General features: G+C 48.9%; 2 protein-coding genes across 6 annotated transcripts in view; one reads left to right on the top strand and one right to left on the bottom strand.

Moving 5' to 3' along the window:
- Window positions 1-13237, top strand: part of NFATC3 (nuclear factor of activated T cells 3) — a 100230-nt gene extending 86993 nt beyond the window's left edge. For all 3 annotated transcript variants that reach the window (XM_059667666.1, XM_059667665.1, XM_059667664.1), the window contains one exon: window positions 10434-13237. In XM_059667666.1, coding sequence (XP_059523649.1) covers window positions 10434-10555 — 122 coding nt within the window. In that variant the 3' untranslated portion in view covers window positions 10556-13237. The remainder of the gene's footprint in view (window positions 1-10433) is intronic.
- A 267-nt stretch (window positions 13238-13504) lies between these two features.
- On the bottom strand, window positions 13505-21553 carry ESRP2 (epithelial splicing regulatory protein 2). Of its 3 annotated transcripts, none has more exons than XM_059667669.1 (15): window positions 20891-21553; window positions 19278-20186; window positions 17654-17767; window positions 17432-17546; window positions 16983-17081; window positions 16705-16759; window positions 16505-16615; window positions 16298-16430; window positions 16164-16206; window positions 15698-15999; window positions 15370-15582; window positions 15065-15263; window positions 14734-14920; window positions 14288-14453; window positions 13505-14210 (listed from the first exon to the last, which is right to left on the bottom strand). In XM_059667669.1, exons 2-15 carry the CDS (start codon window positions 19689-19691, stop codon window positions 14121-14123), a joined length of 2241 nt encoding a protein of 746 aa, XP_059523652.1. In that variant the 5' UTR covers window positions 19692-20186; window positions 20891-21553; the 3' UTR covers window positions 13505-14120. The 3 variants fall into 3 exon arrangements, with proteins under 3 accessions (XP_059523652.1, XP_059523654.1, XP_059523653.1); XM_059667671.1 differs by having other exon boundaries at window positions 16505-16612; window positions 19278-19406; window positions 19494-21552; XM_059667670.1 differs by having other exon boundaries at window positions 19278-19406; window positions 19494-21551.
- Between the last annotated feature and the right edge of the window lie 5841 nt (window positions 21554-27394).

Here is a 27394-nt window from a genome sequence, read left to right as displayed (position 1 = left end):
ATGAAAGGAATAAAAGTGGCAACTAAATTCCTGCGTATCTGTAAAACCAGAGGAGTTATAAACTAGAAGGATTTAAGTTAATTTCCTCATCTTATGGTTCAGAAAATCAGTTGAAGAAAGATTAATTGCCCTAGTTACATCACAGCCGAACCAAGATTAAAACTTATTTTTTCCCATGTTTACCCCATTGCTCTTCCTGTGTGTGAAGCAATGATCTTGGTAAGTGTTTATGTGGGGTAAAGAGATTAATGAGTGACTAAGGCATGAACAGGAGGTAAGAACATAGAAACAGCAGGCAGTATAGATAACTCCTTTAAGATATTAACACATTGTATGCGGGAAACGTGTTTACACGTTTTGAGTATTTATACATTCTACCAGTGTAGTAGAGCGCGGGACACGTATTAATACGTTTTTTATAGACTAGCGGTAGAATGCGGGTAATGTATAAATACGTAAACTAAAGTTACCGTAATTTTACTGAACGTTGCCATTTGCGAAAAAAATTAGCAAAAATGGCCCGCGCCACCTGTTAGCGCGCAATAAAAACTACCCGCAAACAATGTGTTAAGCTTGAAAGGAAAAAATTAGATATAGAGGGTAATGTGGAGTCTAGGGTTTTCGTTTGCTTTCTTACTTGTTTGAAGTAGGCTTACCCATATTTAAGCAACAATGAGAAGGATCCAGGAGGGGAGGTGGGTAGATTGATTAAAGAAATGGAAGAGTAAAGAAAATTGATGGAGCAAGGTGTTGAAAGAAACATATGGGATCCATAACACAGGTGGTGAAATGAGTCATGTGGATTTAGGATTTATGGCTCCGGAACGCGGGTTTGGCCCCTAGAGGTAATAAATGTGGGAGTCAACAGTATATAGAAATGGACAAGACTATACAGAGAAAATATACAATGTGAAAAAAGAGAGAAATAACAGAATCTTCTGTTAATCCTAAAATTCTAATCTCATATCTTAACCCAAATTAGAAAGTTTTAGAGGTTTTTTCGTATTTCAGTTTTTGCTGATACAAAAGGGTACATGCTGATACTTGAGTATACTTTCAGGTACCTGTGTACTGTTTACTCACCTGGAGATTAACCTTTTCTAGAGGAAAGATCTGAAAGACATTGAGTATAGCAACACACACATACGATTCTTAAAAAGAAAGGACCCTAATAACAGGACTAATCACCCCCTCAGTCAGTTATGGTGGGGAAAAGTGTCATAATTTTTCTTTACTAGTATTAAAGCTAATATTAAAAGTAAAGGACATCTTCAATCATTGTGCGTAATATTTTCAGTCTGTTCTGTGGTTAGAGGCTGACTAGGGTTCAGGGTAAAATTTAACTCTTAAAAAGCTGGCATGATAGACTTCAAACTGGTTATTTTGGTTCTTGCTTAAAATACATAAATATTCTTTCTTTGTTACCTTTTTGGTGGTGAGTTTTGTTTTCGTCAATTATATAACCTAGGGCCTGGCCAGTGTGGCGCAGTCGTTGAACACTGACCTATAAACCAAGAGGTCACGGTTCAACTCCTGTTTTGGGCTCAATCCCCAATAGGAGGCGTGCAGGAGGTAAACTGATCAATGAAATCATTGATGTTTCTGTCTCCATATCCTTCTCCCTCTCTGAAGTCAGTAAAAAAATATATGTGTGTGTGTGTGTGTGTGTGTGTGTATTTTTAAAGTTGGCTTAAAAGATAATAATACAGGCTAGGCCCTGGCTGGTGTGGCTCAGTTGGTTGGAGCACTGTCTAGTACACCAAAATGTGGCCGGTTCAATCCCTGGTTGGGGCATATTCGGGAGGCAACTAATCGATGTTTCTCTTTCTTTCTCTCTCTCTCCCTCTCCTTCTCCTCTCCCTCTCTCTTTCTCCTCTCCATCTCCTTTCTCTCTCTAAAATCAATGCAAAACATATCCTAGGGTAAAGATTAAATAATAATATAAGCTAGGTTACTATAATGGAATTCCCAAAATACAGTGACTGAACCACGTTGGAGGTTTCTTTCACACCTCATGGTAATTCAGAGATCGGGATTCCTTTCATTTCTTAGGTATTGTCAGAGTAGAGTCATCACTTTGAGTTTTAGCTCAAAGTAAGGGGTGGGGAAGGAGAGGGTATCAAGCAAGTGATGAGAAAGATGCACACATCACTTTCACTTACATTTCATTGGAGAAAACAAATCACATGGCCATACTTAGCTATAAAGGGAAAACTGGGAAAGGAGTCTGTAGCTGAGTGGCCATGAGACTAGGTAAACTCAGTTACCAAAGAAGAATGAACTAGGACAGTTAACAGTTACCTTCTAAATTTTCAGGAACTTTTTCTGTCTTTAGCTTGTGAAGGCAAATTCATCAGATTTTTATAAATGGAAATTAATTCTTCAGCTCATGCCATAAATAGTGAATTAAGTATTTCATGTATTTAGATGGTGTTCTTTTGTTTTTGTTTGTTTTATATATTAAAAATTTTTTTTATTGATTTCAGAGAGACGGAGAAAGAGAGAGAGAAAAAAACATAAATGATGAGAGAGAATCATTGTTCGGCTGCCTCCTGCATGCCCCCTACTGGGGCAAACCGGGTATGTGCCCTTGATTGGAATCGAACTTGGGACCCTTGAGTCTGCAAGCCAATGCTCTGTCCACTGAGCCAGACTGGCTAGGGCTAGATAGTGTTTTTATAACTTATCAAATAATCTAAAAGTAAATCTTAGCAAAGCTGTGCTATAGAGTAGTAAACCAAAAGTAATACTAGATTTTTCACCCATTTAAAATTATTTCTATCCCTTTACTTCCAAATTTCTCATTTCTCCAAGTGAAATTCAAAAAATTATCGCACCTACATATAGCCTTCATTTTATAAAATATAATGTCTCCATAAAATTGTTTACCAGAGAATGAATATACCTTTAATCTTATGGTGTAGGGAAGGAAAGAAAAGATAAATTTGCCAAACTTTGTATGTTCATTGCAGCTTCAAGATGAAATATATAAAATGGAGTCTAATTATATCGAAAAATCCTTTACAAAAATGTTCAAGAGGCTCAGTTGTTAGCTATAAAGACCTTTGGACTTTTCTGTATATGACAAAGCATCTGCCTGGGTTTCCCTGCTCCTCTCCACCTGGTGGGGAGACTTCATACCATTCCACACTTGTTAGCTCTAACTCTAAATCCTTCATCATTGGAAATAGCTCTAATAAGAGGTCTGATGTTACTGAAATACCTCATTCTTGTGTGTAGAAATAGCTGTTCAGTAGACTGCTTATTTCTTGGATAAAAAAAGGTGTTTTTTCCTACAGCACATATTGTTGATGGCTCTACTTCTGTTGTGGTGGCACAAGCAATCCAGGTGTTGGGGTAGTAGGAGTTGAGGATGGGGGTTGCCACAAGTGGGCCAAATGCTGTGACCTACATAACCTCTTAGTATGGCTGTTGAGGGTTGTTGACTTTTGTTTTAGGCTTTTAATTCACTCTACTCTTTAAAGCAGGAAATGATAAAATTTAGTAGGGGCATAAATAACTCTTTATGTTCTTACTAGAGGCCTGGTGCACAAAATTCATGTACTCAGGGGGCGAGGGGGCTCCCTCAGCCTGGCCTGTGCCCTCTCACAGTCCGGGAGCCCTTGGGGGATGTCCAACTGGTGGTTTAGGGGAGTGGGCCTAAGCCAGCAGTTGGACATCCTTAGTGCTGCCGCAGAGGCAGGAGAGACTCCCGAAACCACCGCTGTGCTCACCAGCCATGAGCCTGGCTTCTGGCTAAGCAGCACTCCCCCTGTGGGAGCGCACTGACAACCAGGGGGCAGCTCCTACATTGAGCATCTGCCCCCTGGTTGTCAGTGTGCGTTATAACGACTGGTCATTCCACCATTCGGTCGATTTGCATATTAGCTTTTTATTATATAGAACGGGGTGGGCAAACTTTTTGACTCGAGGGCCACAAAGGGTTCTTAAACTGGACCGGAGGGCCGGAACAAAAGCATGGATGGAGTGTTTGTGTGAACTAATATAAATTCAAAGTAAACATCATTACATAAAAGGGTACGGTCTTTTTTTTTTTTTTAGTTTTATTCATTTCAAACGGGCCGAATCCGGCCCGCGGGCCGTAGTTTGCCCACGGCTGATATAGAATCTTAAATTGGTAAAAAAAATAAATAAGCAAATAAAGCCACCTCACATACTTTGTAGACTAGAGTTTAAGTAGATCAATAAATTCATACACAAATACATTCAAAAGGAAGTGAAAAATGAAATTGCAAACAGTATTTTTAAGAAATAACTTACATATTGAATTTATCAAGACTCTTAATGATTTACAGTATGAATTACATCATAGATTTGTTTACCAATAATAATTTGGACTTGCTTAAGTTGAAATTCAAATTTTGGTCAGTCACATTAGAAAGATGTCTCAGGCCCTAACCAGTTTGGCTCAGTGAATAAAGCCTTGGCCCATGAACTGAAAGGTCCCTGGTTCGATTCTGGTCGAGGGCACAGACCTTGGTTGCAGGCTCAATTGCTGGCCTTGGTCAGGGAGCATGTGTGGAGGCAGCCGATACATGTGTCTCTCTCACATCCATGTTTCTCTGTGTGTCTCTCACTCTCCCTTCCACTTTCTCTAAAAATCAATGGAAAAATATCCTCTGATGAGGATTAATAAAAAAAAAGAAGAAAGATATCTTAGGAAGCTTGAGGTGGTAACCTGAGCATAACCCAGAGCTCCCAGCCTAAAGACGGGGCAAAGGAGAGCAGTAGACTTATATACCACACTGAGCTTGAGTTACTGCTAGAGGACAGTGAAAGGACTTCTTTGTTACAGTTCTGACCCCCGTCCTAAAATTCATATTCAGTATTCACCTGTAATGAGCATAATTTTTGTTTGGTTTTTTTCAAGTCTCTGGATTATATTAAAGATTAAATTGGCAAGTAATTTTATTCAGCACTTTAGGTAAGTGGTACATAAAGATTCAGTGGAGAACAAAGATAGACAAGGTAGGTCCCTACCCTACAGGAACTTAAATCTACTAGTTATTATATTTTAATACTAGAGGCCTGTTGCACAAAAAGATCCGTGCAATAGGCCTTCCCTTCCCCTGGATGCCGGCACTGGTTTTCCTCCGGCACCCGGGACCCAGGCCTTCGCTCCGGCCGGAGCCGCCTTGTCTTCGCTCCACCACTTCCACCACTTTGCGCCTATGTATGCAAATTAACCTCCATCTTTGTTGTTGGTCAATTTGCATATCTTGCTGATTATCCAGTGGGGGGGCATAGTGAAGGTATGGTCAATTACCATGTTTGTCTATTATTAGATAGGATTAATATCAATATTAATATGTATTAAGTATATCTGAGTATAGTTGGCTTGAATGCTTTCTTTGTGGAAAATCTTGGCTTTATTGTAGTCTTAAAATCCTAACCTGTCAAGAACCTTCCAGGTGCCTTCAACTAACCTGTCAAGAACCTTCCAGGTGCCAGGCAGAAAACATTGTCCCATACACCTAAAGGTCACTGGTTCGATTTGGGGTCAGGGCATGTGCCATCGATAGGGGCAGCCCATGGATGCTCTCTCACTCCCTCTTTACTCCTCTCTAAAAGCAATAAAAGCATATTAAAAAAACAAAAAACCACAAAACAGCACAGCTTCAATCAGGCTTTTGCTTAATGACACCACTTGGCTACTTCAGAAAACGACAGGTTCATACTTATGATCAGTGTACTTGGTAATGGGTGGATATTGCTTGATAAAGACTCATCCTCAAGAAAATGAAGCATTGACTTCCTCATAAAAACACAGGAAAACTATACATCATGTGGTTTTTGGTAACGAGAAAGCACCATTTTTAATCCCTTGGCAGTTTTAAAACTTGAACAATGAGATAAGAATTGAAAAAGGTGTGTTGCGTGGCTGCCTGGATCATCTCTGAAATTACAATTTTGGAACTGTTAAGTGATAAGAAAAGGTGACTTGAATGTGACCTGGGTGGGTACTTGCTTCTGTGTTTGGCTCTTTGTCACTGCTGTGAGACCTGTCTAAAATAGACACTCTCAAAGTCAAAATCAGATGTCATGTGTTAGTCTCAGTCACATTCACTGGTCCCCTTCCTGCCCTAATGAACTTTCAGTGCACTCGCTCCAAATAACTTCGAAGTAATTGTATCGAATTAGGATCTATTTATTCAGTCATCAAAAATTAATGTTTTCTCAGTAATAAGGCCCTTGCCTTTCAGGAGCTCACAACCTATTTGAGAGACAAACCATGATGCCTACTGATAATTTAAAATGATGAGTAATGTTAGAGGCCATGCACAGAGATCATGGGCCATCCTTGTGCTCCCTCTTTGTGTGGTACTAGCCCATAGATCCACACATAGAATCCACACTGAAAACGCTGTTCCTTTTCTTTTTAAAATATATTTTTATTGATTTCAGAGAGGAAGGGAGAGGGAGAGATAATAACATCAACGATGAGACAGAATCATTGATCGGCTGCCTCCTGCACTCCCCCTACTGGGGATTGAACCTGCAACCGGGCATGTCCCCTTGACCAGAATCGAACTCTTCAGTCTGCAGGCTGATGCTCTATCCACTGAGCCAAACCGGCTAGGGCTGAAAACAGTTTATTATGTAGTTTGAAATAACAGGGGTGCCAAGGACTGCTTTAGTCTATTTATGTCCCCTTTATATTCTCACTAAATACTATATGGGTATTGTGTGTGTGTGTTTTAAATATCCATTACACTTAGGAGGAAACTGAAGAGAAAATGTCCTGTCATGCAAAACATCCTTGTAACTTTTCATTTACATAGAAACTTACATTCCATAGCTGCTAGTTATTTCTAACAGTGAGGAATAGGTTTAGATTAATTCCATCCTTTGCAAACCACCATGGATAGTCAATAAATCCTAGTCTAGAAAATTTACTTAAAAAGCATCCTCTCCCTCTCTCATAGGTCTGTACCAATACCTTCAAAAACTGGTCTCAATTAGTGATTACTAGCTTGCCAGCACTGAGTAATCATCACTTTTGTAATTAGATTCCTTTAGCTTCTAGTTCCTACTTCTTTACTATTCTACATTAAATACTAACCACAATCAAACCAAATCTTCATCCTTCATTTCTTTGTCTTTCTAAGTGTTGCCATTTAAAAATTTGTCATTTACATAAAAATATACTTCTACACTTGAAAGAAATTTCATTAGTTTAACACCATAATTGTAAAATGAAGTGGAGTCTTAGATAGTGAAGTAATTTGTCCAAGGACACACATGGAGTTAGTAGCAGAGCACGTATTCAAATCAAAGCTAATTTCTAGGCAACTCTTCTGCTTACATATGTGCTTCCTCAGGTCCTATCTTATCAGAGTACAATGCTACTCCCACTCGTTATTTTAAGCCTTCTGCTCTTTGGTGAAACTATAAAACTTAGCCCATTCTCCAGGTTTCTAGCATGAAGATGCCTAAATCTCTTTGCTCTGACCATTCACTGTAGTCCTTTGCCCACAGGATTTTTCCAGCTGGATGTTCTAATTTCCAATTCCAGACGTAACCTACCTAACCACCGTCCATATTCCTCCTCTAAATTCCTCCTCAGCTTATTTCCAATAGTGACAGCACCATTCTTTTTAGATTCAAAACCTCAGTGGTTGTGGTGAGTCAGTCCTTTCGTCTCTCCCTCTTCCTACCGTCACCACACTATACCCACTTTCCCTCCCCTAACATCACATTTGTCACAGGTCCTTTGCATTTCCTTTTTCTAAATGATTTCCCTGCTTTAGTCTTTTGGCCTCTAAAAAGTGACAGGTATTTTAAAGCTGACTCTACCATTTATTTACTAAAAAAACTATGTGAGCCGAAACCGGTTTGGCTCAGTGGATAGAGCGTCGGCCTGCGGACTGAAGGGTCCCAGGTTCGATTCCGGTCAAGGGCATGTACCTGGGTTGCAGGCGCATCCCCTGTGGGGGATGTGCAGGAGGCAGCTGATCTATGTTTCTCTCTCATCGATGTTTCTGACTCTCTACCTCTCTCCCTTCCTCTCTGTAAAAAAATCAATAAAAATATATTTAAAAAAAAAATTATGTGAACTGTCAAAGACTCAGTTAACTGATAAAGTAGGGTAGTAGTGATCTTAAATGTTATGAAGATTAATTGAAATAAGATATAAAATTTCAATTATAAAGTCTAACCTGTAGATGTTCAATAAATATTTGTGGAATGAGTGTTAGTTCCCTTCTCCTTATAGCCATAATTAATATGAGTTTGAAGAATTTTTTTAACTACCTAAACTATAAAAAGATTAGATGTTAATGCTTGAAGATTTTTTAAAAATGATTGTGTCTCCTTTGATCTACAACCACACCAAACTCTAAGTGTAGAATTTTTTTATCTTGGTCTATTTTTGTTTATAACAGCCTTGAAAGTGTGCAATTCAGTGATTTTTGGTATATTCACATAGTTATGCAACCATTACCACTGTCTAATTTTAGAACATTTTCATTATTCCAAAAAGAGATTCCATATACATTAGCAGTTACTCTCACAAGTCCTGGAAACTGCCTATTTTCTGTCTATATGGATTGGCCTGTTCTGGCCATTTTATACAAATGGAATCAAACAATATATGGCCTTTGTGTCTGGCTTCTTTTACTTAGCATGTTTTTAAGTTTCATCCATGTTGTAACATGTATTAGAATTTCATTCCTTTTTATGGCTGAACTATAGGCCTGATGCACGAAATTCATGCACTGGGGGTAGGAGGGGGTTGTCCCTCAGCCCAGCCTGCACCCTCTCACAGTCCGAGACCCCTTAGGGGATGTCCGGAAGCCCTCACTCCTTACTGCCTGCCTGCACACTGCTTATCGCTCGGCTTGCTGCTCCTTAGTGCTGCGTGGAGGCGGAAGAGGCTCCTGCCACCGCTGCTATGCTCTCCAGCGGTGAGCCCAGCTTCTGGCTAAGCAGCACTCCCCCTGTGGGAGCGCACTGACCACCAGGGGGCAGCTCCTGTGTCGAGCATCTGCCCCCTGGTGGTCAGTGCACATCATTGCGACAAGTCGTTCTGGTCATTCTGCCGTAATGATCGCTTAGGCTTTTATTATATAGACTAGAGGCCTGATGCACGAAATTCATATAAGAGTAGCCTTCCTTCCCCTGGCTGTCGACACCAGCTTTCCTCTGGCACCCAGGACCTGGGCTTCCCTCGCAGCCCTGGCTTCGTCCAGAGGTTGTCCAGTCTAACTAGCATATTATGCTTTTATTATTATAGATAATATTCTGTTGTATAGATAGGCCACATTTTGTTTATCTGTTCATCATTTTGTAGACATTTGGGTTGTTTACATTGGGGCTGTCATGTATAATGCTAATATGAACATTTGGGTACAAGTTTTTATGTGGATATTTTTTAGTTCTTTTATTATATGCCTGGGAATAGAATCTTTAGTTGATAACGCAAAGAATTTTCATTTCAAATCAGAGTTCTCATGGCAAGAGAACTAGTTTCTTAATTGGGGTGTTTTCTTCTATGTTGGTTCCTTAAGATTGAAATTCTTTGCACTAGACCTCATAGAGCACTGTGTTCCCAGTCATGGAAAACAACAGAAAACCAAGAGCCTGCGATCAGAAAGCATCAGAAACAATACAAATGCCCCCACATGATAAAGGATGCTTTCATAAACATAGGGTAACAAAATAACCTCCAAATCCCAGTGGTTTACTCTCAACAAAGCGTTCATTTCATTCACTTTATATATGAGGTGCACTGCAAGATCAAAAAAGGAAAACTCTCCTAAAGGGATGCAAATTAAGGAAAAGTTAGGTTAAAGTGACACATTTATGAAAAGTATCCTATCCTTTGCTCTAGAGCAGCGGTTCTCAACCTGTGGGTCGCGACCCCTTTGGCAGTCGAACGACCCTTTCACAGGGGTCGCCTAAGACCATCGGAAAACATATATAATTACATATTGTTTTTGTGATTAATCACTATGCTTTAATTATGTTCAATTTGTAACAATGAAAATACATCCTGCATATCAGATATTTTCATTATGATTCATAACAGTAGCAAAATTTCAGTTATGAAGTAGCAACGAAAATAATTTTATGGTTGGGGGTCACCACATGAGGAACTGTATTAAAGGGTCGTGGCATTAGGAAGGTTGAGAACCACTGCTCTAGAGCATGAGCTGAGTGAGTGTAAGCACATTTCTCTGTTCTTCTCAGCCATCCCACCTTCTCAACCCAACTGAAATGAAAGGGAGAATGAGGGATCTGAAACAGTTTATAGAATATTTCCATTTAGCTCAGGAGCAGGTTTCAAGCACTGTCTTTACCTTCATAGAAAGCCATGGCAAGAGGAAAAATGGCTTTGAAATAGAGATTGGCATTGAGCATCATGATCAGTCACTCAGAGGTCACTAATTACTCTCCCTTTTGTTTTTCAGTGAACGAGATAATTGGGAGAGACATGTCTCAGATTTCTGTTTCCCAAGGAACAGGGGTGAGCAGGCAGGCTCCCCTCCCTGGTCCCGATTCCTTGGATTTAGGAAGATCTGATGAGCTCTGACAGTGCTCGCTGCAACCTTGCATCCACCACCACCATATACTTCTCAGCATGTTTCTCTCCTTGGACCTTGGGTTTCCAACTCTGCGGCCTTCAGGACTGGCGCCAGGAGTTGGGATCACTGGGGAAAGCAGCAGTCCTCCACCTCAGGACTTGGGTAGATTTTGTAAAAGATCAGGAACAGCAGAGGCTGTTTGAGCTTGGGGAAATGAGCTTTGCTTTTTATTTTTGAATAGGATACTTTTATATGATGGGTGCTTTGAGTGTGAATGCAGCAGGCTCTTCATTTCAGAGGTGCTGCTTTTGCAGATGACCTCATTGCTTAGCTAGAATTAGTGATTTGAACTGCTTTGTGGTCATTTGAAGGACCTTTTAGCTTTAATGGTATTTTTAAAATAGGAACTTTTGATAAAACCTTCCAGAGGCAAACATAAAAGAAAAAAATTGTCCAAGCCCACACCTATGCCTCAGAAATTCAGCATGTGTCCTGAAGCCTTTATAGATTCATAGGAAATAAAGCCAAATGTAGCTCATCCCTCTTCAAAAGTAAACTGTTAGATAAAATGAGAAGAGACCATTCCAATCATTGAAGTGTTGGAATATTAAATGACATTCCAGAGCATAGCCTTTTTGTAACTTTCTAGATATTCCTGCAGTCTCTCCATTCTGACTTCATGTTGAAATTGCTTTTTTTCCCTCAGGGCCTTGGGTAAGATAGCTACTTATGAGGTGACTGTGAAAGGTGAGGTTTTAGCTTCATAGCTTTAAGTTCCTGCCATCCTACAAACAAGTGCTCTTCCTTTTTGTGTCCTTTTGTAAGCGGGAGCATTAGCCTTTGGCTGCTCTTTAACCTTTGAAGCCAGTCTCATGATGGTTTAGGCAATTTTGCTGGTTCTAACTCATCTCCAGGGGCCAGGTTGTGTCAGGAACTAAGCACAAATGAGCAATGCTTCAGAGCAAGATCAGAGAAAGCACAAGACTCCAGATGGGAAGCTTTTAAGATTCACACTGGCACGGAAGGCTTATCCCTCATTCTGTTTACAGCCTAAAAAGATTCTGGCCTACCCTGTTCCATCTGCATGGCCTAAAAACCAGCCTTTTCCCAAAAAGGCTTTGAGCCAAATAAAAAAATGAGGTAGCATCATAAACCTGACCCTCCAGACCAAAGATGCCCTGGTGCTGCTGCAGGTGAAGCTGGCACTCAAGACAGGGGCCAGCAAGAAGCTCCAGCCTGCTGTCTACCAAAGGAGTGCCCAACTTGGGTGCTTTCTTCAAGCCCCGTCCTTACCACTCCCATTAATAGGATAAGTTACTTGGTCCAAGGCCTGGGCCATTTCAAAGCTCCTGAAGCTTGTAGTATGTTTTCATGTGAAATTATGTACTTTATTTATAAAGCAAAATTGTTGAGTGCCTACATATGAGACCGTGTGCTAGGCTGGTTAAAGGTCTGATGTTATTCCAGGGGATTGTGGGTCCTGGATGCCAGGATTCTCTACTGAGACCAAGTGAGTCCTGGGCAGAGGATGCCTACCACCTGTAGTCACCCAGGCAGGGGCTACTGACCCATGATGAGGAAGTGTTTGTTTTTTCTCTCTTTAAACCATGTTTTAGATTTTTCCCTTAAAACTAGTTAAGAAAAAATGTCTGTCCTTCAGCAAATCACTCTGGTCCTCTTGGAGCTGGGTGTTTTCATATTTTCTTTGAAAATGTAGTGTAGTGAGATATATCAGGGCTATGGTTGGAAGCCCACAGCTTCCTTCGGAGGCTGTTGGGCGCTGGCCAATAAGATGGAGTTCCACAGAGCTGGTCAGACTTGCCTCCACCCTTTTGTCCCTGGTATAGCTGCCTCACATGGGTTTCTTACAAAAGTTCTCTTTGCAGGATCCATTGGGGGTTGCTTTGTTGTCCTCAAGAATAAAAGCCTCTATGATCCAGAGTTGCTATGCACCAAATTTTGATGCCTTTTAAATACCTTGATGCCTGTAGCACTAGAAATGCTTTCCTATTTAAAATAAAAGTTGAATTTTAAAATAGAGCTTTGTATACTATGTAAGCAGTTTTGTATCAGCTTTGTAAAAGCTTTGGTGTAAGAGTCAATATTTTTTGGCTTTGTAGATAAAGACATTTTTGTGCAACATAGTGGTATTAAAGCACACATCCATTGGACTATGCAATTTGGGTTCTAGTTAGCAGCACTGAGCAGCTGGGCATGTGCTAGCACCTACTCCTACCCCCTCCAGCCGGTGTGAGATCTTGGATTAAAGAATGGGATGAGCAGCCTTCTGCTTATTAGAGACGCACAGAGAAACATGGCTGAAAACAGCTTTAAAAGGAACAGCTGTCTCCAGGATCACGTGTGGTGCTGCTGCCTGGGGTGCAGCCCACTGCTGCCCAGGGCTAGTCACTATCATCAGAACTCTGCTGGGCCTGGCTGTGAAGCTGTTTTTGATACTCAGAACAGATGGTCACCTTTAAGGCTCAGATGGGCTCAAGTTGAAACCTTGTATTTTATAAAATGGATGATGTTCAGTTTACAGCACTCGGGATTGTGTTTTCTTGTACATTTTGTATTTTAAAACCTTTTATAGGAGTACAGTGCTCCTTACACAATACAAAGGGAAGAGCCAGCAATTCAGGCTCCTCAGTTACAGTGCTGAAATAATAAACGATGACAGGTCAACAGTCTCCTTGAATTCTGCCTGAGTTTTCCTCTGACTGGGGCTGGTGAGGAGCCCCTCACCCTGGGGGCCCAAGCTAAGGGCACTTTGGCTTTTAGAAAGTCCACGTGGTTAGGAACCTTTGTTTATTTTCTGGAGAGGGTAGAGTTCCAAATTCTTTCTGCAGCTTCAGTTCTGCACCTTCTAATGGGTGCAAAGGACACTCCACCGTGTCTGCTAAGTTCAGGACAACTGGCCTGCCCAAGGTGTGCACAAAAAGTAGGCAGAAGTCTCCTTTAAAAGTCAAGCCTGAGTTTTTATGTGAGGGCCTCCTGCCCCCTAGTGTCCTCTGGGGATACTGCAGTACTGCTCATCAAAACAGCCTGTGGTTTTGCCGTCTGGTATTCCTTGTGCCAAGCTGGAGGGGCTGGCAGCCTTAGGTGGGAACACCCCTGGCACAGTGTAGCCATTGAGGTCCAAGCATCCTGGGGACTGGGGCCAGCACTCTGTTTCTCTGCTCCACCATCAGAAGCTCCCAGGAGTCATACATTGAAGGCACCAGGGCTTCCATTTTTAAAAAAGGCAAGCCTGCTGTGGATGTCAGCCCCACAGTATCTGTGGGCATGGGCCATAGCCAGAACAGACCAAAGGCTCTCCGGGTGCTACTCAAGAGGCCCAGGTCAGGCCTTTGGGAGCAGGGTAGCACCATTCCACCCCCAGCCCTACATGCAAGATTTAGCTATCATCTTTAGGGTGAACAGCAGAGCAGTAAGTGGGGGGATGGAGCTGGGGCTTGAGCTCCTCTGAGTGCCTTCAGAAAGACGTCACCAGGATGAGGGCACTGGTTCTCTGGATGCAGGAGAGACGTTAGCTGAAGACATCAGCCAGCTCTTACCTCCTGACTCCCTCATCTACAAACACACCCACTCTTTGGGGGCCTGTAGCACAGTGCGAGGTGGGTCACCAACAGGCATCAGGCTGGTGTAGTCATCAGGGGCTAGCTGCAGAAGGAACAGAGATTTAGGGCAGGGAGCTCTAGGCTCAGCCAGGTCCCCAAATCCCCCTAGTCACACCTCACCTGGTAGGCCTGAAAGACGCTGAGCAGATCCTTCATACCAGCTGTGTATGGGACACCCTGCATACGGACCAGGGCTCCTGGTTGGGACAACACTGAGGTAGGAGCAGAAGCCAGGGCTGCAGGGGGCGTGGTGAGGTAGCCCACAGTGGTGGGAGAGACTGGGGGGCTAGGGTGGGAAAATAGGGTTTTAGTACAGTCCTACCTACAACCTACACCAAGACTTTCCTCCCTCTTCCCTTGCCTCTGACTTAAGCTTAGTTCATTTTAGCTCCTCCTCCCTAAAACCTGTCCTCTATGTCATCTATTCTAGTTTGTAGATAGCATCAGCTGGCCCGCATCTCACTCCCTTCTTTCAGACCGTGGGTTATCTGACCCAGGAAGAGGATCATGACCCTCCTCCAAACCAGGACAGGGGCAAGTCTGCAGTTCTCTTAGCAGCAGGGTACCTGGGGTAGTAAGCTGTGTAGTTCATGTAGAGTTGAGTGGCTGGCCCGGGGTAGTAGGCAATGGGAGTGGGGGCAGCAGGCACCCTGGCAGCTGGGAGCAGTGCTGAAGAGGGATAGAGAGCTGCCGTCTCAGTGGGAATGAGTGTTGGGGTGGCTTGGAAGGTGGCGTAGGCTGGTGGCGAGAGGCCTAGAGGCAGAAGCAGAGAGTACATCTGCAGGGGGCCTGGTGCTGCCCTGGATGGGGCAGCCAGAAAGAAGTCCCCACTGTAGAACGTTAAGGTTATAACTGGCACCCACATCCCTCCTACTTCCCCAGCCCTGGGATACTCACAGGGCAGTTTGCAGGGTGGAGGAGACATGCCGCTGCGGCCCAAAGTGCCCCCCATCAGCACACGGCTCATCTCCTCTGTGGAGCAGGGAACTACCTCCACGTAGCGTTCCTTCATCACTTTCTTATGGCAGCGCTGAGAAGCAGCTAAGGCCCGCTCTGCTGACGTCATCTGGATGAAGGCATCGCCAGATGGCCGGCCCTGTGCACACCATCTTATAAGCAGTCTATCCTGTTAGCCAGGGTCCCTTACTCCCAACCACACACTCCTCTCTCTCTCTGTGTCCCCCTTTTGGCAGCAGCCTCACCTGCTGGTTGAGCACCATGTGCACACCATGGGGCCGGATGTCAGCTGCTGCCTCCCCCAGGAAGCTTAGGATGTCTTCGATGGTGGCTGTGTAGGGCAGGCCTCGGAGGCGTACACAGTCTCTCCCAGTCCCAGCTACCATCGGGAAGGGGATGGGCAGCAGTGGAGCAGTCAGTGTGGGAAGGAGTGGACTGGAAGCGTAGCGGTTCAAGACCTAATAAGGAAGGCAGCAACTGGTCATGCCAAGTAGGGCAGGGACACAGAGTGGAGTGGGGTGAAAGGGGCACCCTGGAGAAGCACATGGGGGTGGGAGAGCCCTGGGTGCTCACCTGCTGCACCTCAGCTGCAGTGCTCCGGAAGAGTTCAATGTATCGCTTACCCAGCATGCCCTTGTGCCTGCGCAGTGCAGCTTGTGCCAGCTCCTCACAGGCAAAGAGTGCAAAGGCATCGCCAGTGGGCCTGCCGTCAGGGTGGCGCACAAAGAGCAGCCCATCGGCACCCCCCGTCACTGGGCACTCTGGCCCCAGGAAGTCGAGCACGTCTGCTGGCCCAGCTGAGAAGGGCAGTCCCCGCAGCCGCAGGATCACTTGGTCTTCCCGTGACAGGAACCGAGCCACCTCTAGTGATGTGCCTTGATGAGGGTGGCATGGGAGTCACCTACTGACTTCATTCATGCCCTTCCAACTACCCATCCAAACCTGGCACACAGGGGAGCAGAAAGGCAAGGGATGGTGGGGGAGTGGGACATGGGTCAAGAACCAGGGGGAGCTAGGTGCTGCTGGGGGCACAACTCACCCCCTGCGATCTTTACAAACTCCTCTCCTGTTGCTTTATATACCTGTGGGGACAGTGGGGACAGTCCGTGGGTCTCAGGCCTGAGGGGGCTGGCCTCAGCTCTGCTCTGCTCCACTCCCAGCCCAAAGGCCCACCTCAATGTAGCGGACACCCATGTGGTGCTTGTGTCTCTGCAACGCTAGGTCCCGCTGCTCGCTGTCCACAAAGCGGATGAGGGCCTCGCCATTTCTTCGCCCCTGGGCATTGAGGCAGAGGGCTACACCACCCCTGTGGAGCCAAGGCTATGTTAGTACCTCCTGGGTAGGCCTGCCCTCCTGGGCCCACCATCATGCTGCACCCACCTGGCAATGTTGAGTCCTTTGAAGAAGCGAGCCACGTCCTGGTCTGATGACTGCCAGGGCAGCCCACGGGCCCGAACCACAGTCTCACTGTCCACCACCTCAGCCTTGCTGCTGTGGGGGTAGGGCCCAGGGTCAGAGCTGTCTATCCTGTTAACAAGGGTGCCTTACTATTGTCACCCCCATCCCTGCCCTGCACTCACCAAGGTCCCGTCTCATATTTCTGCTTTATCACCTCGGGCTTCGAAAACAATTGATCTGAGAGGAGACGACATGGGAGTCAGCGGGGTCTGGTGGAGGGGGGTCTCCCCACCAAACTCTCTAAAAAGAGGACAGTTGAAGAGGAGATGACAAAGGGGCTCCCACCATATGGTCTCTCAGAAAAGGTAAGAACTAGGGAAGGGGACTTTGCGGAATTAATAGGCAGGCATTCACCCAGCCCTGAGAGAGAACGGGTAACAGATGGTGAGGGGAACCTTACCATTAGGCCCTTCAAGTAGGTGGAGGATGACAGCTACCATTGTCTTCACTTCCCAGACCCCAAAGTCATCCTCTGTGGCATCTGTTTCCAGCCCCAACTCTATGAGCAGTGAAATAATAATGAGGAAATCCCAGCAGGAGAGGCTTAGGGCAATCAGCGTGAGCCCTATGACTGGTCCCACCTAGGCCCAAGTCCCCTACATAAGCACGTGGAATCCCAGCAAGCACATGTTTTGGCCCTGCTCATGTATGCCCTTACAGATCCCCCAGCCCAGACATATGTAGACATGTCTACTTTTCAAATGTGCCCCAATCCAGACAGACATGCACTTAAGGACTCAGCAGATAATGCTAATTGGGTATGTTCATATAAGCCACCAGCATGCACATACTCAGACACATATAGCCTAGGGCTGCCCATCCATTCTAACCCCTCTGGGACACAGGTACCCTGTGCCATGGTGGCCACGGTGAGGTCCCTGGCGAGGCGGGCGCTTGGGTGCTGCACGTGGAACTCTCTGCGGAGGTCGTAGAAGGAGAAGAAGGTGTCGGGAAGTACCAGGTTCTGGGGGCACAGGTGAGCAGGGATGAATAGACGAAACTGAGCAGCCCACCCCCACGACAATGGATGGCCTGGGAACCCTGCCCCCTGTTGTGCCCTCAGTGGCATACCTTCCTAGAGGCCTCAGGATGCAGGACCTGTCGCAGCAGCTGCTGTCCATCAGTGCAGAGCATGTAGGGGCCCCCGCCCAGCAGAGCCACATCCCCGATCACCAGCTGTGAGAACTGGGAAGAGAGACAGACGCACAGCTGGGCAGGCAGGAAGAAAGAGGGCGCAGGCTGCAAAGCTGGTTCTGCCAGATGTTCGGCCAGCCCTACCCTGCTTGGGGAGTAGGTGGCCATACCTGTTGGGCCTGGCTCTGTAGTTCCCTTTTTCCCCTCAGTGCACCATCAGCTTCTCCAGGCCAAAAGGGGCCAGTTACATATCCCCTAAGCCCCCACTGCACACACTCCAGCAGTCTGGAGTGGGGCCAGAGCAAACACCTGGTGGAGTGGGACAAGCAGGTGGGAAGGGGCGGGGCAAAGCAGGTTAAACCTGTCCCTGACCAGGCTCCACCTTCAGACAGGTGGGAGAGGCCCAGTCCTGCCTCGGGCCCATCCGGCTCATGGTCAATGGCAGCCCCGCCTCTAGGTCTGACCAACCGAGGGCCAGAGAAATTCCAAGGACAGAGCTCCACACCTGGACGCCAGGGGCAGCATGAGCTTTGACCCACACCCTATCGACCCGCTGGCACTGAGCTGTTTGCTCATAGAGGGGGTGGCACTCCTGAAACTGCCCAGCTCCTCCCCCAGCCTCCATCCCTGCTGGCGAACAGGTATAAGCACTCAGCACAGCCCCAAGAACCTCCCCCACGCCAACCTTACACTCTGAGACTGGCCGAGCAAGGCAACCCAGCTCTCCTTCAGCACACTCCCCAAGTGGGGGCTGGCCTGGAAGCCCTTCGGCAACAGCCTAGGTTGAAACATCTTTGTGCTTCCATTTCCTCACCAGGAACTACCAGAGTTGGAAAACGAAAGAATTCGTGCGTGTAAAGCGCTTACACTCATTATACTCAACCGTCAGACACGGGTTGAGCGCAGGAGTGAAGATAATTAAGAGAAAACAGCAATGGGAACAGCCTCCCACTTCAGCCAGGGCCAGGAGGCAACCCTCGGCCTTGGCACTCCGGAGGCAGGTAGCCCCCAGGCGGGGTCAGGACAGCGCCCACGCCTGGACGGCCAGCTGGGGCAGGCCTCAACGAGCAGCTTACACCTGGCGGCGTCTGCCTCCGGGGCAGACACCGCCCTACGCCCCCGCCCAAGCGTCTCCCAGGCGGGTGGGTGGGCCGAGGTCGCTGGCGGGAGGGACAGTGACCTATGACCAAGGCCCCTTGGCCCTTTCGGCTTCTGGCTACTGTTCTGAGCGACCTGGCTGGGCAGGTTCCCAGTTTCAGCCTCAGCCTGGCTCCCCCGCCGGCCCGGGGACTCTAGGCAGGGTCTCGCGGCCTCCATCCCCACCGCCTCAATAGGGTGGATCTGGAAAGACGGAGAAGAACTCCCCCACCCCCGAAATGGCCGGCACACGCGGACACACGCACACGCGGGAGTCGATGAAAGTTTCAAACAACAGGAACCCGTCCTACCGCCCGGGCCAGTGAGTCCCGGCGCGCCAGGCCTCGCCTCCTGCAGCCTCTCCCGCGTAGCAAGGTACCTGGGGTCCGGCCGCGTCTCCACCCACCCCGCCCCGGGCGCTCACCTGCTGCAGCACCTTGTCCAGCGGCTCGGCCCGCGCCAGGCTGTCGGCGCTCAGGCCGCTCGCCTCGCGGCACTGCGGACTCAGGGCGGCCGCCTCGGCGCGAACCAGTGACTTGTGCAGCGTCCCCACCTGCGAGAGGCGGGGGGAACCGATCAACCCCTGCGCCCTTGGATCCTGAAGCTCCCCGGGGACGCCACCACCTTCTGCCCACCCTACCTGGCGGCTCCGCGGCTCCACCACTTGCCACACTAGCAGGATTAAGTCGGTCTCATCGGAGCCCAGGTCCGGCCCCAGTGCACCGGCCGTGGCCCCGAACAGGACGACCAGGGGTCCGGACTCTGGGCAGGTCTCGGCGGAAGAGTCTGCGGCAGGGTTCGGGCCCGGGGGCGGTGGCGGCGGTGGCGCCGGAGTCATGGCCGCAGAGAAAGGGGGCGCTCGGCCACGCACACGCGGACCGACGAGGCGCACGCTCGCACCGACCGACGGCAGACGCGGAGCGGCTAGGGCGGGACCCCTGGTGTCGGGGGCGGCACCTGCGGCCCGGCTGGCGCAGTGGGCGCTGCTGAGACCCGCCCGCAGCGCCCGGCGAGGCGGGGCGGCTACCGCCCCAGTCCTCCCTGGGCGAGTTACCTGTGGGTCCCGCGGGCCACGTGACCGAGGGCGGCTCCGGGAGCCGCGGGGGGGAGGCTGCCCGAACCCTGCCCGGGACGCGCGCGCTCACCCGCCCGCCGGGGCGTGCTTAGGACCCAGATTCCCACCCCCCAGCCGGCTGATTTCTGGGGCGACCTCCTCCTCCTCCCCACCATGAGGCCTCAGCCGAGGAAACGGCAAAACCAGAGGCCTTCTCTAGTCCTAAGGGTCATGAAAATCACCAGGAGTCAGTGTAGAGGTTGTGGGGGTCGGGCCGGTCTAGGGGTGACAGAAGTCACCAAAGGTCAAAGGGGACGGTTCAAGTTACCGGGCCCATCACCGGAGGTAGACTGGGGGAGATCCCGAGAGGTCATTAGAGCCGTGGGAGGGGGGTCATGAGAGGTCGCAGGGCAGAGTCTGTCCACACAGGTGGGAAGGCCAGGCCTTAGCCTGGCTCCAGAAGCGCCCCTGGTGCCAAAGCGCGTTCGGAGGTGCGCGGGCCTGGGTGCTGCAGAAGGAGGGGGACACCCTCCTCCCCAACTCCAGAGAGGGGCACTCTAGACCGGGCCCAGCCGGATGGGCCGGGCCAGGAGCCTCAACCCTACCCCACGTGGGGACTCCGCCTGTTTTCGCAGCCCTGCCCCTTTGGCGAGGGGCCTGCTGTTGCCTGGAGATGGGAGCGCGCTGGCGGGTGGGGACCAGCAGCAAATGTGCACGGTGCGCGCGCGGGCTGCACAAGCTCCCCTCCTTCCGGGACCGACATCCCAATCGGACCGTCCCGCGTGGAGGGCTCCCAGCCCCCTTTCGCCTCGTCCGTCTTGCTGAGGCTCCTTTACGGCGCGTCCCCACCCCCCCCCCCCATTTTCCCGTTTATGTGACTGAGAAACTGAGTCAGAATCCGGTGGGAAGAAGGGACTCCAGCCCGGCGAGAACAAAGACATGGGGTGACCAAGACCGAGCTGACCCTGAGGCGGGAGCCTCACCTCGCGGTTTCGGGAAAGCAGGGCGTTGCGTCCGGACCCTCGGGTGGCGAACACGCCCGGGGTGGAGGGGCTTCCGACGCCTTGCCCACTGAACCCACACTCCGGCGCGCCCCCATTTGAAGGATAAAGACGGAAGCGCCGGGGTCGGAGGTGACTCGCCCCGGGACGCGGCAGCCTGGAGGGAGTGGGAAGTAGACAGTCCTTCCGGCGACCGGCGCTCCCCCTGGGGGTGTAGCCTGGCGTGCACGCGCCGCTGCCCCTCTCTGCACCGCCCACCCCGGGAAACGCCAAGCCAATCGGGCCCGGGGGAGGGGGCAACGTCGCTCTTCGGGCCTCGCCCCCCTCGAGATAAGTCTGGAATGTCAAATATTTGCTCGCGGGGCCGGGCGCCGCTGCGAGGTCAGGCCCCGCCCCCCGGCACGCGCATGCGCCGCGCGGAGTCAGCCCTTTCTTCCCCGGGTCGGGCCTGGCTCCCGGATCCGCTTTCCGCGCAGCGGCACCTCGCAGCCCCGGACTCTCCTAAAGCTGCCCTGGCGCACATCGCTCCTCGTGGGCTCTTCTCCGGGCTGCGCCTTTGGGACCGAGCCCGGGCGCCCCCCGCGGGCCGTCCTGGCGCTGCTTGATCGCTGTCTCCCCCATCCTAGCGCCCCCTTGCGTCCAACCTCTAGTCCGCGTTTGGCTTTTCCCTGTTCCGCGCGGGTCTCCATGCTGGCGCCTCCCGAAGCCTCCCTCTCGACGAGGTGAAGGCCTTCCCAGCGTGGCATCCCTGAGCGCATTCCCATGGAAGACGCCTTCATGCGTGTCCAAGTCCCTACCGGATAGTGAACCTGAGCCAAGGGGCTGGCAGCGTGCGTGCGGAGGCTCCCGCAAACCCCCTTGCCTCCGTCCGACCGCCCCCCGCCGCAGGACAATGCCCGAGGCTTGGATTCTCCTTGAAAAAACTAAATTAGTTAAAATACCCTTATGGACCCTGCTGTGTTGATCTCTCTTCCTCATCTTAGGATGGGTCCTCCCAAACCACCCCATTAATATAAGCATCCCGCACTCCTGCCCTCTATTCGGCTCTCACATCTCCCCCCCACCCCCCCGCCCCGCACTAAACCAACTTCTAACACAGTAAGGCACTTATGCCCAAGCTGGTTTGGCTCAGTGGATAGAGCGTCAGCCTGCGGACTAAAGGGTCCGGGGTTTGACTCCCGACGAGGGCACATGCCGGGTTATGGGCTCAATGCCCAGGTTACGGGCTCAATCCCCAGTAGGGGGCGTGCAGGAGGCAACCAATCAATGATTCTCTCATCATTGATGTTTCCCTCTCCCTTCCTCTCTGAAATCAATAAAAAAATATATATATTTTTAAAGATCAGTCACTATTGTTTCCCTGCTCCAGCCCCCACCCATGAGAACACCAGATTCTTGAGGACAGGCTCATTCCCAGCGGCTCTCACTGGGCCTGGGACATAGTACAGTTGGCCCTCCCAAATCGAGGTTCTCACCCATCCTAGCGTTTGAGGTTCTCACCCTGGATGCAACCAACTGCGGATCAATATATATAAATTTTTAAATTCCCGAAAGTTACTCCCTAAAAATACAGTATATAAATTATTTACGTATCATTTACATTATACAAGGTGTCCCCAAAAATATACACACAATGTCTATAGATTCCATTACATTTTGAAAATGAAATGTATTTTTAGTAAATACTGCCTTTATAATTATTCAAAGTGTGTAAATATAGTTTTGGGATACCCTGTATTAGGGATAAGTAATCTAGAGGTGATTTAAAGCTCGGATGGGTCAGGGCACATAACCAGGTTTTGGGTTTGATCCCCAGTCAGGGGCGTGCAGGAGGCAAGTGATTGGTGTTTGTGAGAGAGTGCAATGTTTGATGTTTCTCTGTCACATCGATGTTTCTCTGTCTCTCCTCCCTTCCACTCTCTCTAAAAGTCAATGGAAAAATATCCTTGGGTGAGGATTAACAATAGATAGATAGATAGATAGATAGATAGATAGATAGATAGATAGATAGATAATGCATCCTGGGTGGAGTAAGGATTTTTAAAAAGGTTTTTGGGTTGTTTTTGTTTTTTTAAGTGCAGGTCAGGACATGCTTAGGTTATAGGCAAATACTAGACCATTTCATTTTTTTATGTTCTTACTGACTTTGGAGAGAGAAGAAGGGTTCTTTGGAGAGAGAGAAACATCGATGTGAAAGAGAAATGTCGAGTAAGACTCCCTCCACGTTCTGCGTGGAGTAGGGTTCGGTATCTGAAAGAGGAGCCGCACAACAAATGAGAGAAAAAGACACGAGATAATTTTGCAATATTGGGGGACCAGGCAGGCAAGTCCCGAAGGACTTCCACCTAAGCTCAGGCTGCTCCGATCTTTTATTGAGGTCGGGGTAGCCTTAGGGTAAGGAGGTCTGTCTGGGGTAGCCCGAAGGTAAGGTGGTTTGAATGACACATGGATTAGCTCATCGGTAGACAATTTCCAGAAATAGGCAAAATATTTGATCAACAATAATCAACAAGGATCTACACAAGTATTTAAGGAACTAAGGTGGGGATGATGCTTTAGCTACGATTATCTAGGGAATTCAGTGAGCTAAGGTGGGGATGATGCTTCAGCTATTATTACCTAAATTAACTGAGTGGTTCCTAGATTAACTGGGTGGTGCACAGCCCTGACTTTTGCTAGGACTTTCAAGGGCTACTAGCTTTTGGGGGGTCTCTGTCTAAACTCAGCTAGTGAAGACAATGAATGGACTCCGGCAGAGAAACATTGATCTGATGCCTCCTATAGGTGCCCTAACCAGGGATTGAACCACAACCAAGGTATGTGCCCTGACTGGAACCGAATCAGTGGCTTTTCAGTGCACAGGGTGATGCTCAACCAACTGAGCCACACTGGCCAGGGCTACTACACCATTTTATATATCTCATTTATATAGGGTGTCCCAAAATTCACACAAGAAGTAATTTTGATAGAAAACACAGGTTTATAATTAAAAATTGTAAATTTTTTATTGATTCATAAAGTATACAGTATAGGGTTATGTATGGAATAGCACATCGGGTAAATGGCCTCCACGGCTTTGCTGGCACATACGCAAAGCCGTGGTCTTCACTGGTCTTCATTGATCTTCGTTGTCCCTGCTCCTGGGCCATAATTGGTACTTGATAATGCTTATCAAATTGAAGGGATTGAAATCAAAGGGCAACAGATATTAGAATCTGATTCAATAAACCAAGTAAAATTAGGCTTTTATTTTTTGTTGTTGTTGTTAATGCTCACGCAAAATTCAAATCTTGCGTGAATTTTGGGACAATATATATATATATATATATATATATATATATATATATGCATCCGGATAATTTTGGTATGGGGGCATTAGGAGGAGTGGGGTCCTGGAGCATTATAGTTGCTGAAGTCCCAGTGAATGAAAGGCTGGCTTGCTTAGTCTGCCTCTGGGTATTCCAGCGATAGTGATCTTCCCTGAGCCAGAGGCTTTACACTAGTGTCTCATCTGCTCTCTTCACTTCCCTAACAACTCGCCCTTGACCTGGTTAACAGTGCTCTTCCTCCAGGTTTTCCCCTCAAGGCACCGCCCTTTGAAGCAGAGATCCCAACAGTAGTTTGAAATATCTGTATTTCACTGATAAGCCTCCCACGTCACTCCCGCTAGGACTTAGGAATTATGAATGAATGGATGGAGATAAGGTATGCCAGAAGGGTGAGTGAGGCTCCAGCGGTCCTGCCGGATGCCTTTCCCAAATCGTACTCCAGGTATTTGGGAGAGAGGAACTTGGTCCCTCCAGCCTAGCCTCGCTCTAGGAATCCCATCCTCGCTTCTTCCCCTCACTTGGTGGCAGGACCCGAAGGGCAAGTCCTGCCACGAAGGCAGCGAAGGCAGCGGACGCTCCTGCCGCTGATATGGGCAGATACCCGGTGGGGACCCTCGCCTGGGACGGGTCCCGTGGGCCTCCAGGGAGTCTAGGAGTGGTGTAAAGCCTCCTCCCTGGCCAGAAAACACCCTCTGTGAGAGAGGATTCCGCGCTGGGTGCCAGCTGGTGTCCCCCGCGGCGATCCACACGCGCTGTCCCAGGCCCATCCCGCCCTTAGCGGGCCCGGCTGCACCAGGCCACCTGCCTCATCTCCCGGCCTCCAGAGCGGGGCTCTCCGGCCCCCACCCCCACCCCACGCCGCGCCCCGAGTTCCCATCTCCGCCCCTTTTCCGAATCCCCGCCAGAGGGCGCGCTGACTCTGTCGCTGGATCCAGGTTCCTTGAAGAGGAGAAGCACTGGAAGAGTCTACTTAAGGTGCAAGGGGAAGGCCCTTGACACCCCTCTAACCGCCCCCCGCAAGCACTGCACCCCAGCCGCCCCTCTCAGGCTTGAGAATCTTCGCAGCTCCTGGATCCCTGGACAAAGGCCACGTTTTTTCTTTTTCTTTTTATGTCTCCCCCGCTCCCCCCCGCCAAGTTTTTTTTTTTCTTTTAATATATTTTATTGATTTTTTTACAGAGAGGAAGGGAGAGAGATAGACAGTCAGAAACATCAATGGGAGAGAAACATCGATCAGCTGCCTCCTGCACATCTCCCACTGGGGATGTGCCCGCAACCCAGGTACATGCCCTTGACCGGAATCGAACCCGGGACCCTTCAGTCCGCAGGCCGATGCTCCATCCACTGAGCCAAACCGGTCTCGGCGCCCCCCCCCCCCAAGTTTTTAAGCTTGGTTCCCAGGGCCCTCCACCTCAGTCCCACTCTCACCCACCACGTGCTCCAGACACACGGCTGTGATTGTTCAGGTCTCGAGGCTGTTGTGCATGCTACGCTCCCTGCTGGACAAACTTTCACTTGTTCTTCAAGACCCATCCCTAATTCTTGCTCCAGACAGCTTTCCTTGATGCCTAGGCCAGCTCCCGCAGGGCTCTGTCATGATTAGGTCAGTGTTTGGTCTCTCGTGACTCCGGGGAGGCTCTGGCAGCAGAGGAATAGGAGCCTGCTGAGCCATGAGCTCTAGGAGAGTAAGTTGACCTCCGAATGGGCTCAGTTCTAGCTACCAAACCAGCTCAGAAGCCCTGGTCTTGACTGGGTTGCCCCTTTTCCAGGTCTGACAGGCACTAGGATACTATCCTGGAAGGGTTGTAGAGAAGGGGGTGGTCTCATTCGTTCAACATATGTTAGGCACCTGCTGTATGCCAGGGACTGTGCTGGTGGTAACGAGTAGTGCAGGAGGGGACAGTAATAGGGCAGGTGAGGGGCCTATTCTTTCAGTGATTTTATATACACATATATTTATTATATATAATTATTTTTATCCTCACCCAAGGATTTGTGGGGGTTTTTTTTCCTCATTGAGTCTAAAGAGAGAGGATAGGAGAGAGAGAAAGAGAGAAACCTCAATATGAGAGAGAAACATCAATTAGTTTCCGCCCATACATGCCCCGACCAGGGATCAAACCTGAAACCTGGGTATGTGCCCTGACCTGGAATGTAACCTGTGACCCTTCCGTGCTTGGGACAATACTCTAACCACTGAGCACACTGGCCAGGGCCAGTGATTATATTTTAATGGGACCCAGGCAAGGGCTGCTTCAAAGTCAGTGGCCATGTCTGGGCTGAGGCCTAAATGCAGAGCTCCACTGAGTCCCCAAAAGTGGAGGCTGCAGACGAGGCCCAGTGCAACCAGTGCAGACGTCCTGCGGGAGAAGGAGGTTTTTCTGTTCTAAGCAGCAAGGAAGCCATTGAGGCTGGAGATGAGAGAGCTACCAGAGTGGAAATTGGGGGAGACAGCCAGGGTACACAGCAGGGTCCTCATTCACTCTGATTCATGCATGCAGTGGGAGAGCCATGAGTGGGATTAGGTGGACATGATGGAGCCTGACAATGTTTAATAATGCCAATCTGGCATGTGGAGAACAATGGGGATGAGGGTAGTTTGGCTTTGGGAGGTTAGAGTTGGGGAGACTTGATGAGCACGTGGCTGTGGGCCTGAGCGTCAGGGAGGTATCTAGAGTCCAGGATGACTCCTAGTCTCTGCCCACTCTTCACCACCATTCCTCCTGCAGAAATCGTGTGAATGGTTGGGGCATGTGAAATGGGGGGACCCTCACCTCCTCACCTCCTGACTCCTCTCCACTGTGCCAGCATGAGTCATTGCTGACCAAACCGTGGCACCCCTCCCACAATGGTCATGGTTCCTACCACCTGCAGGGCCTGTGGGAGTGGGGCACCTCGGAACCACTTCCGAGGACAGAGCCACCCTGTGAGGGACCCATGGTCGCCTGAGACTGTTGGGCTGACAAGACATTCAGACTGTGCCAGGGTTCAAAGTGGCCCAAGCTGTCATGCTCCCTGTTCTCTCCCCACTTAACCCTTGATCTTTAATCTACTGCCTGTTCCTAGCCCTGGCAGACGGCTCTCGATGATTCCCCACACTGGGCCTGCCAGATCAGTCCTCAGGGACTCTTTTGTTGTTGTTTTTTCAGGGACTCTT

This window comes from Myotis daubentonii, chromosome 15 (genome assembly GCF_963259705.1).
Source record: "Myotis daubentonii chromosome 15, mMyoDau2.1, whole genome shotgun sequence".
Taxonomy (NCBI): domain Eukaryota; kingdom Metazoa; phylum Chordata; class Mammalia; order Chiroptera; family Vespertilionidae; genus Myotis; species Myotis daubentonii.
The sequence above is the reverse complement of the archived record's forward strand: the minus strand, read 5'-3'. Positions and strand labels throughout refer to the sequence as shown.

Coding starts and splice junctions, on each gene's coding strand:
- ESRP2 (XM_059667669.1), bottom strand. CDS start 19,691: ATGACTCCGGCGCCACCGCCGCCACCGCCCCCGGGCCCGAACCCTGCC. Junction 17,547..17,653: donor ATCCTGAGGCCTCTAGGAAG/GTATGCCACTGA, acceptor CTGTGCCCCCAG/AACCTGGTACTTCCCGACAC. Junction 16,431..16,504: donor AAAGGACTCAACATTGCCAG/GTGGGTGCAGCA, acceptor TTGGCTCCACAG/GGGTGGTGTAGCCCTCTGCC.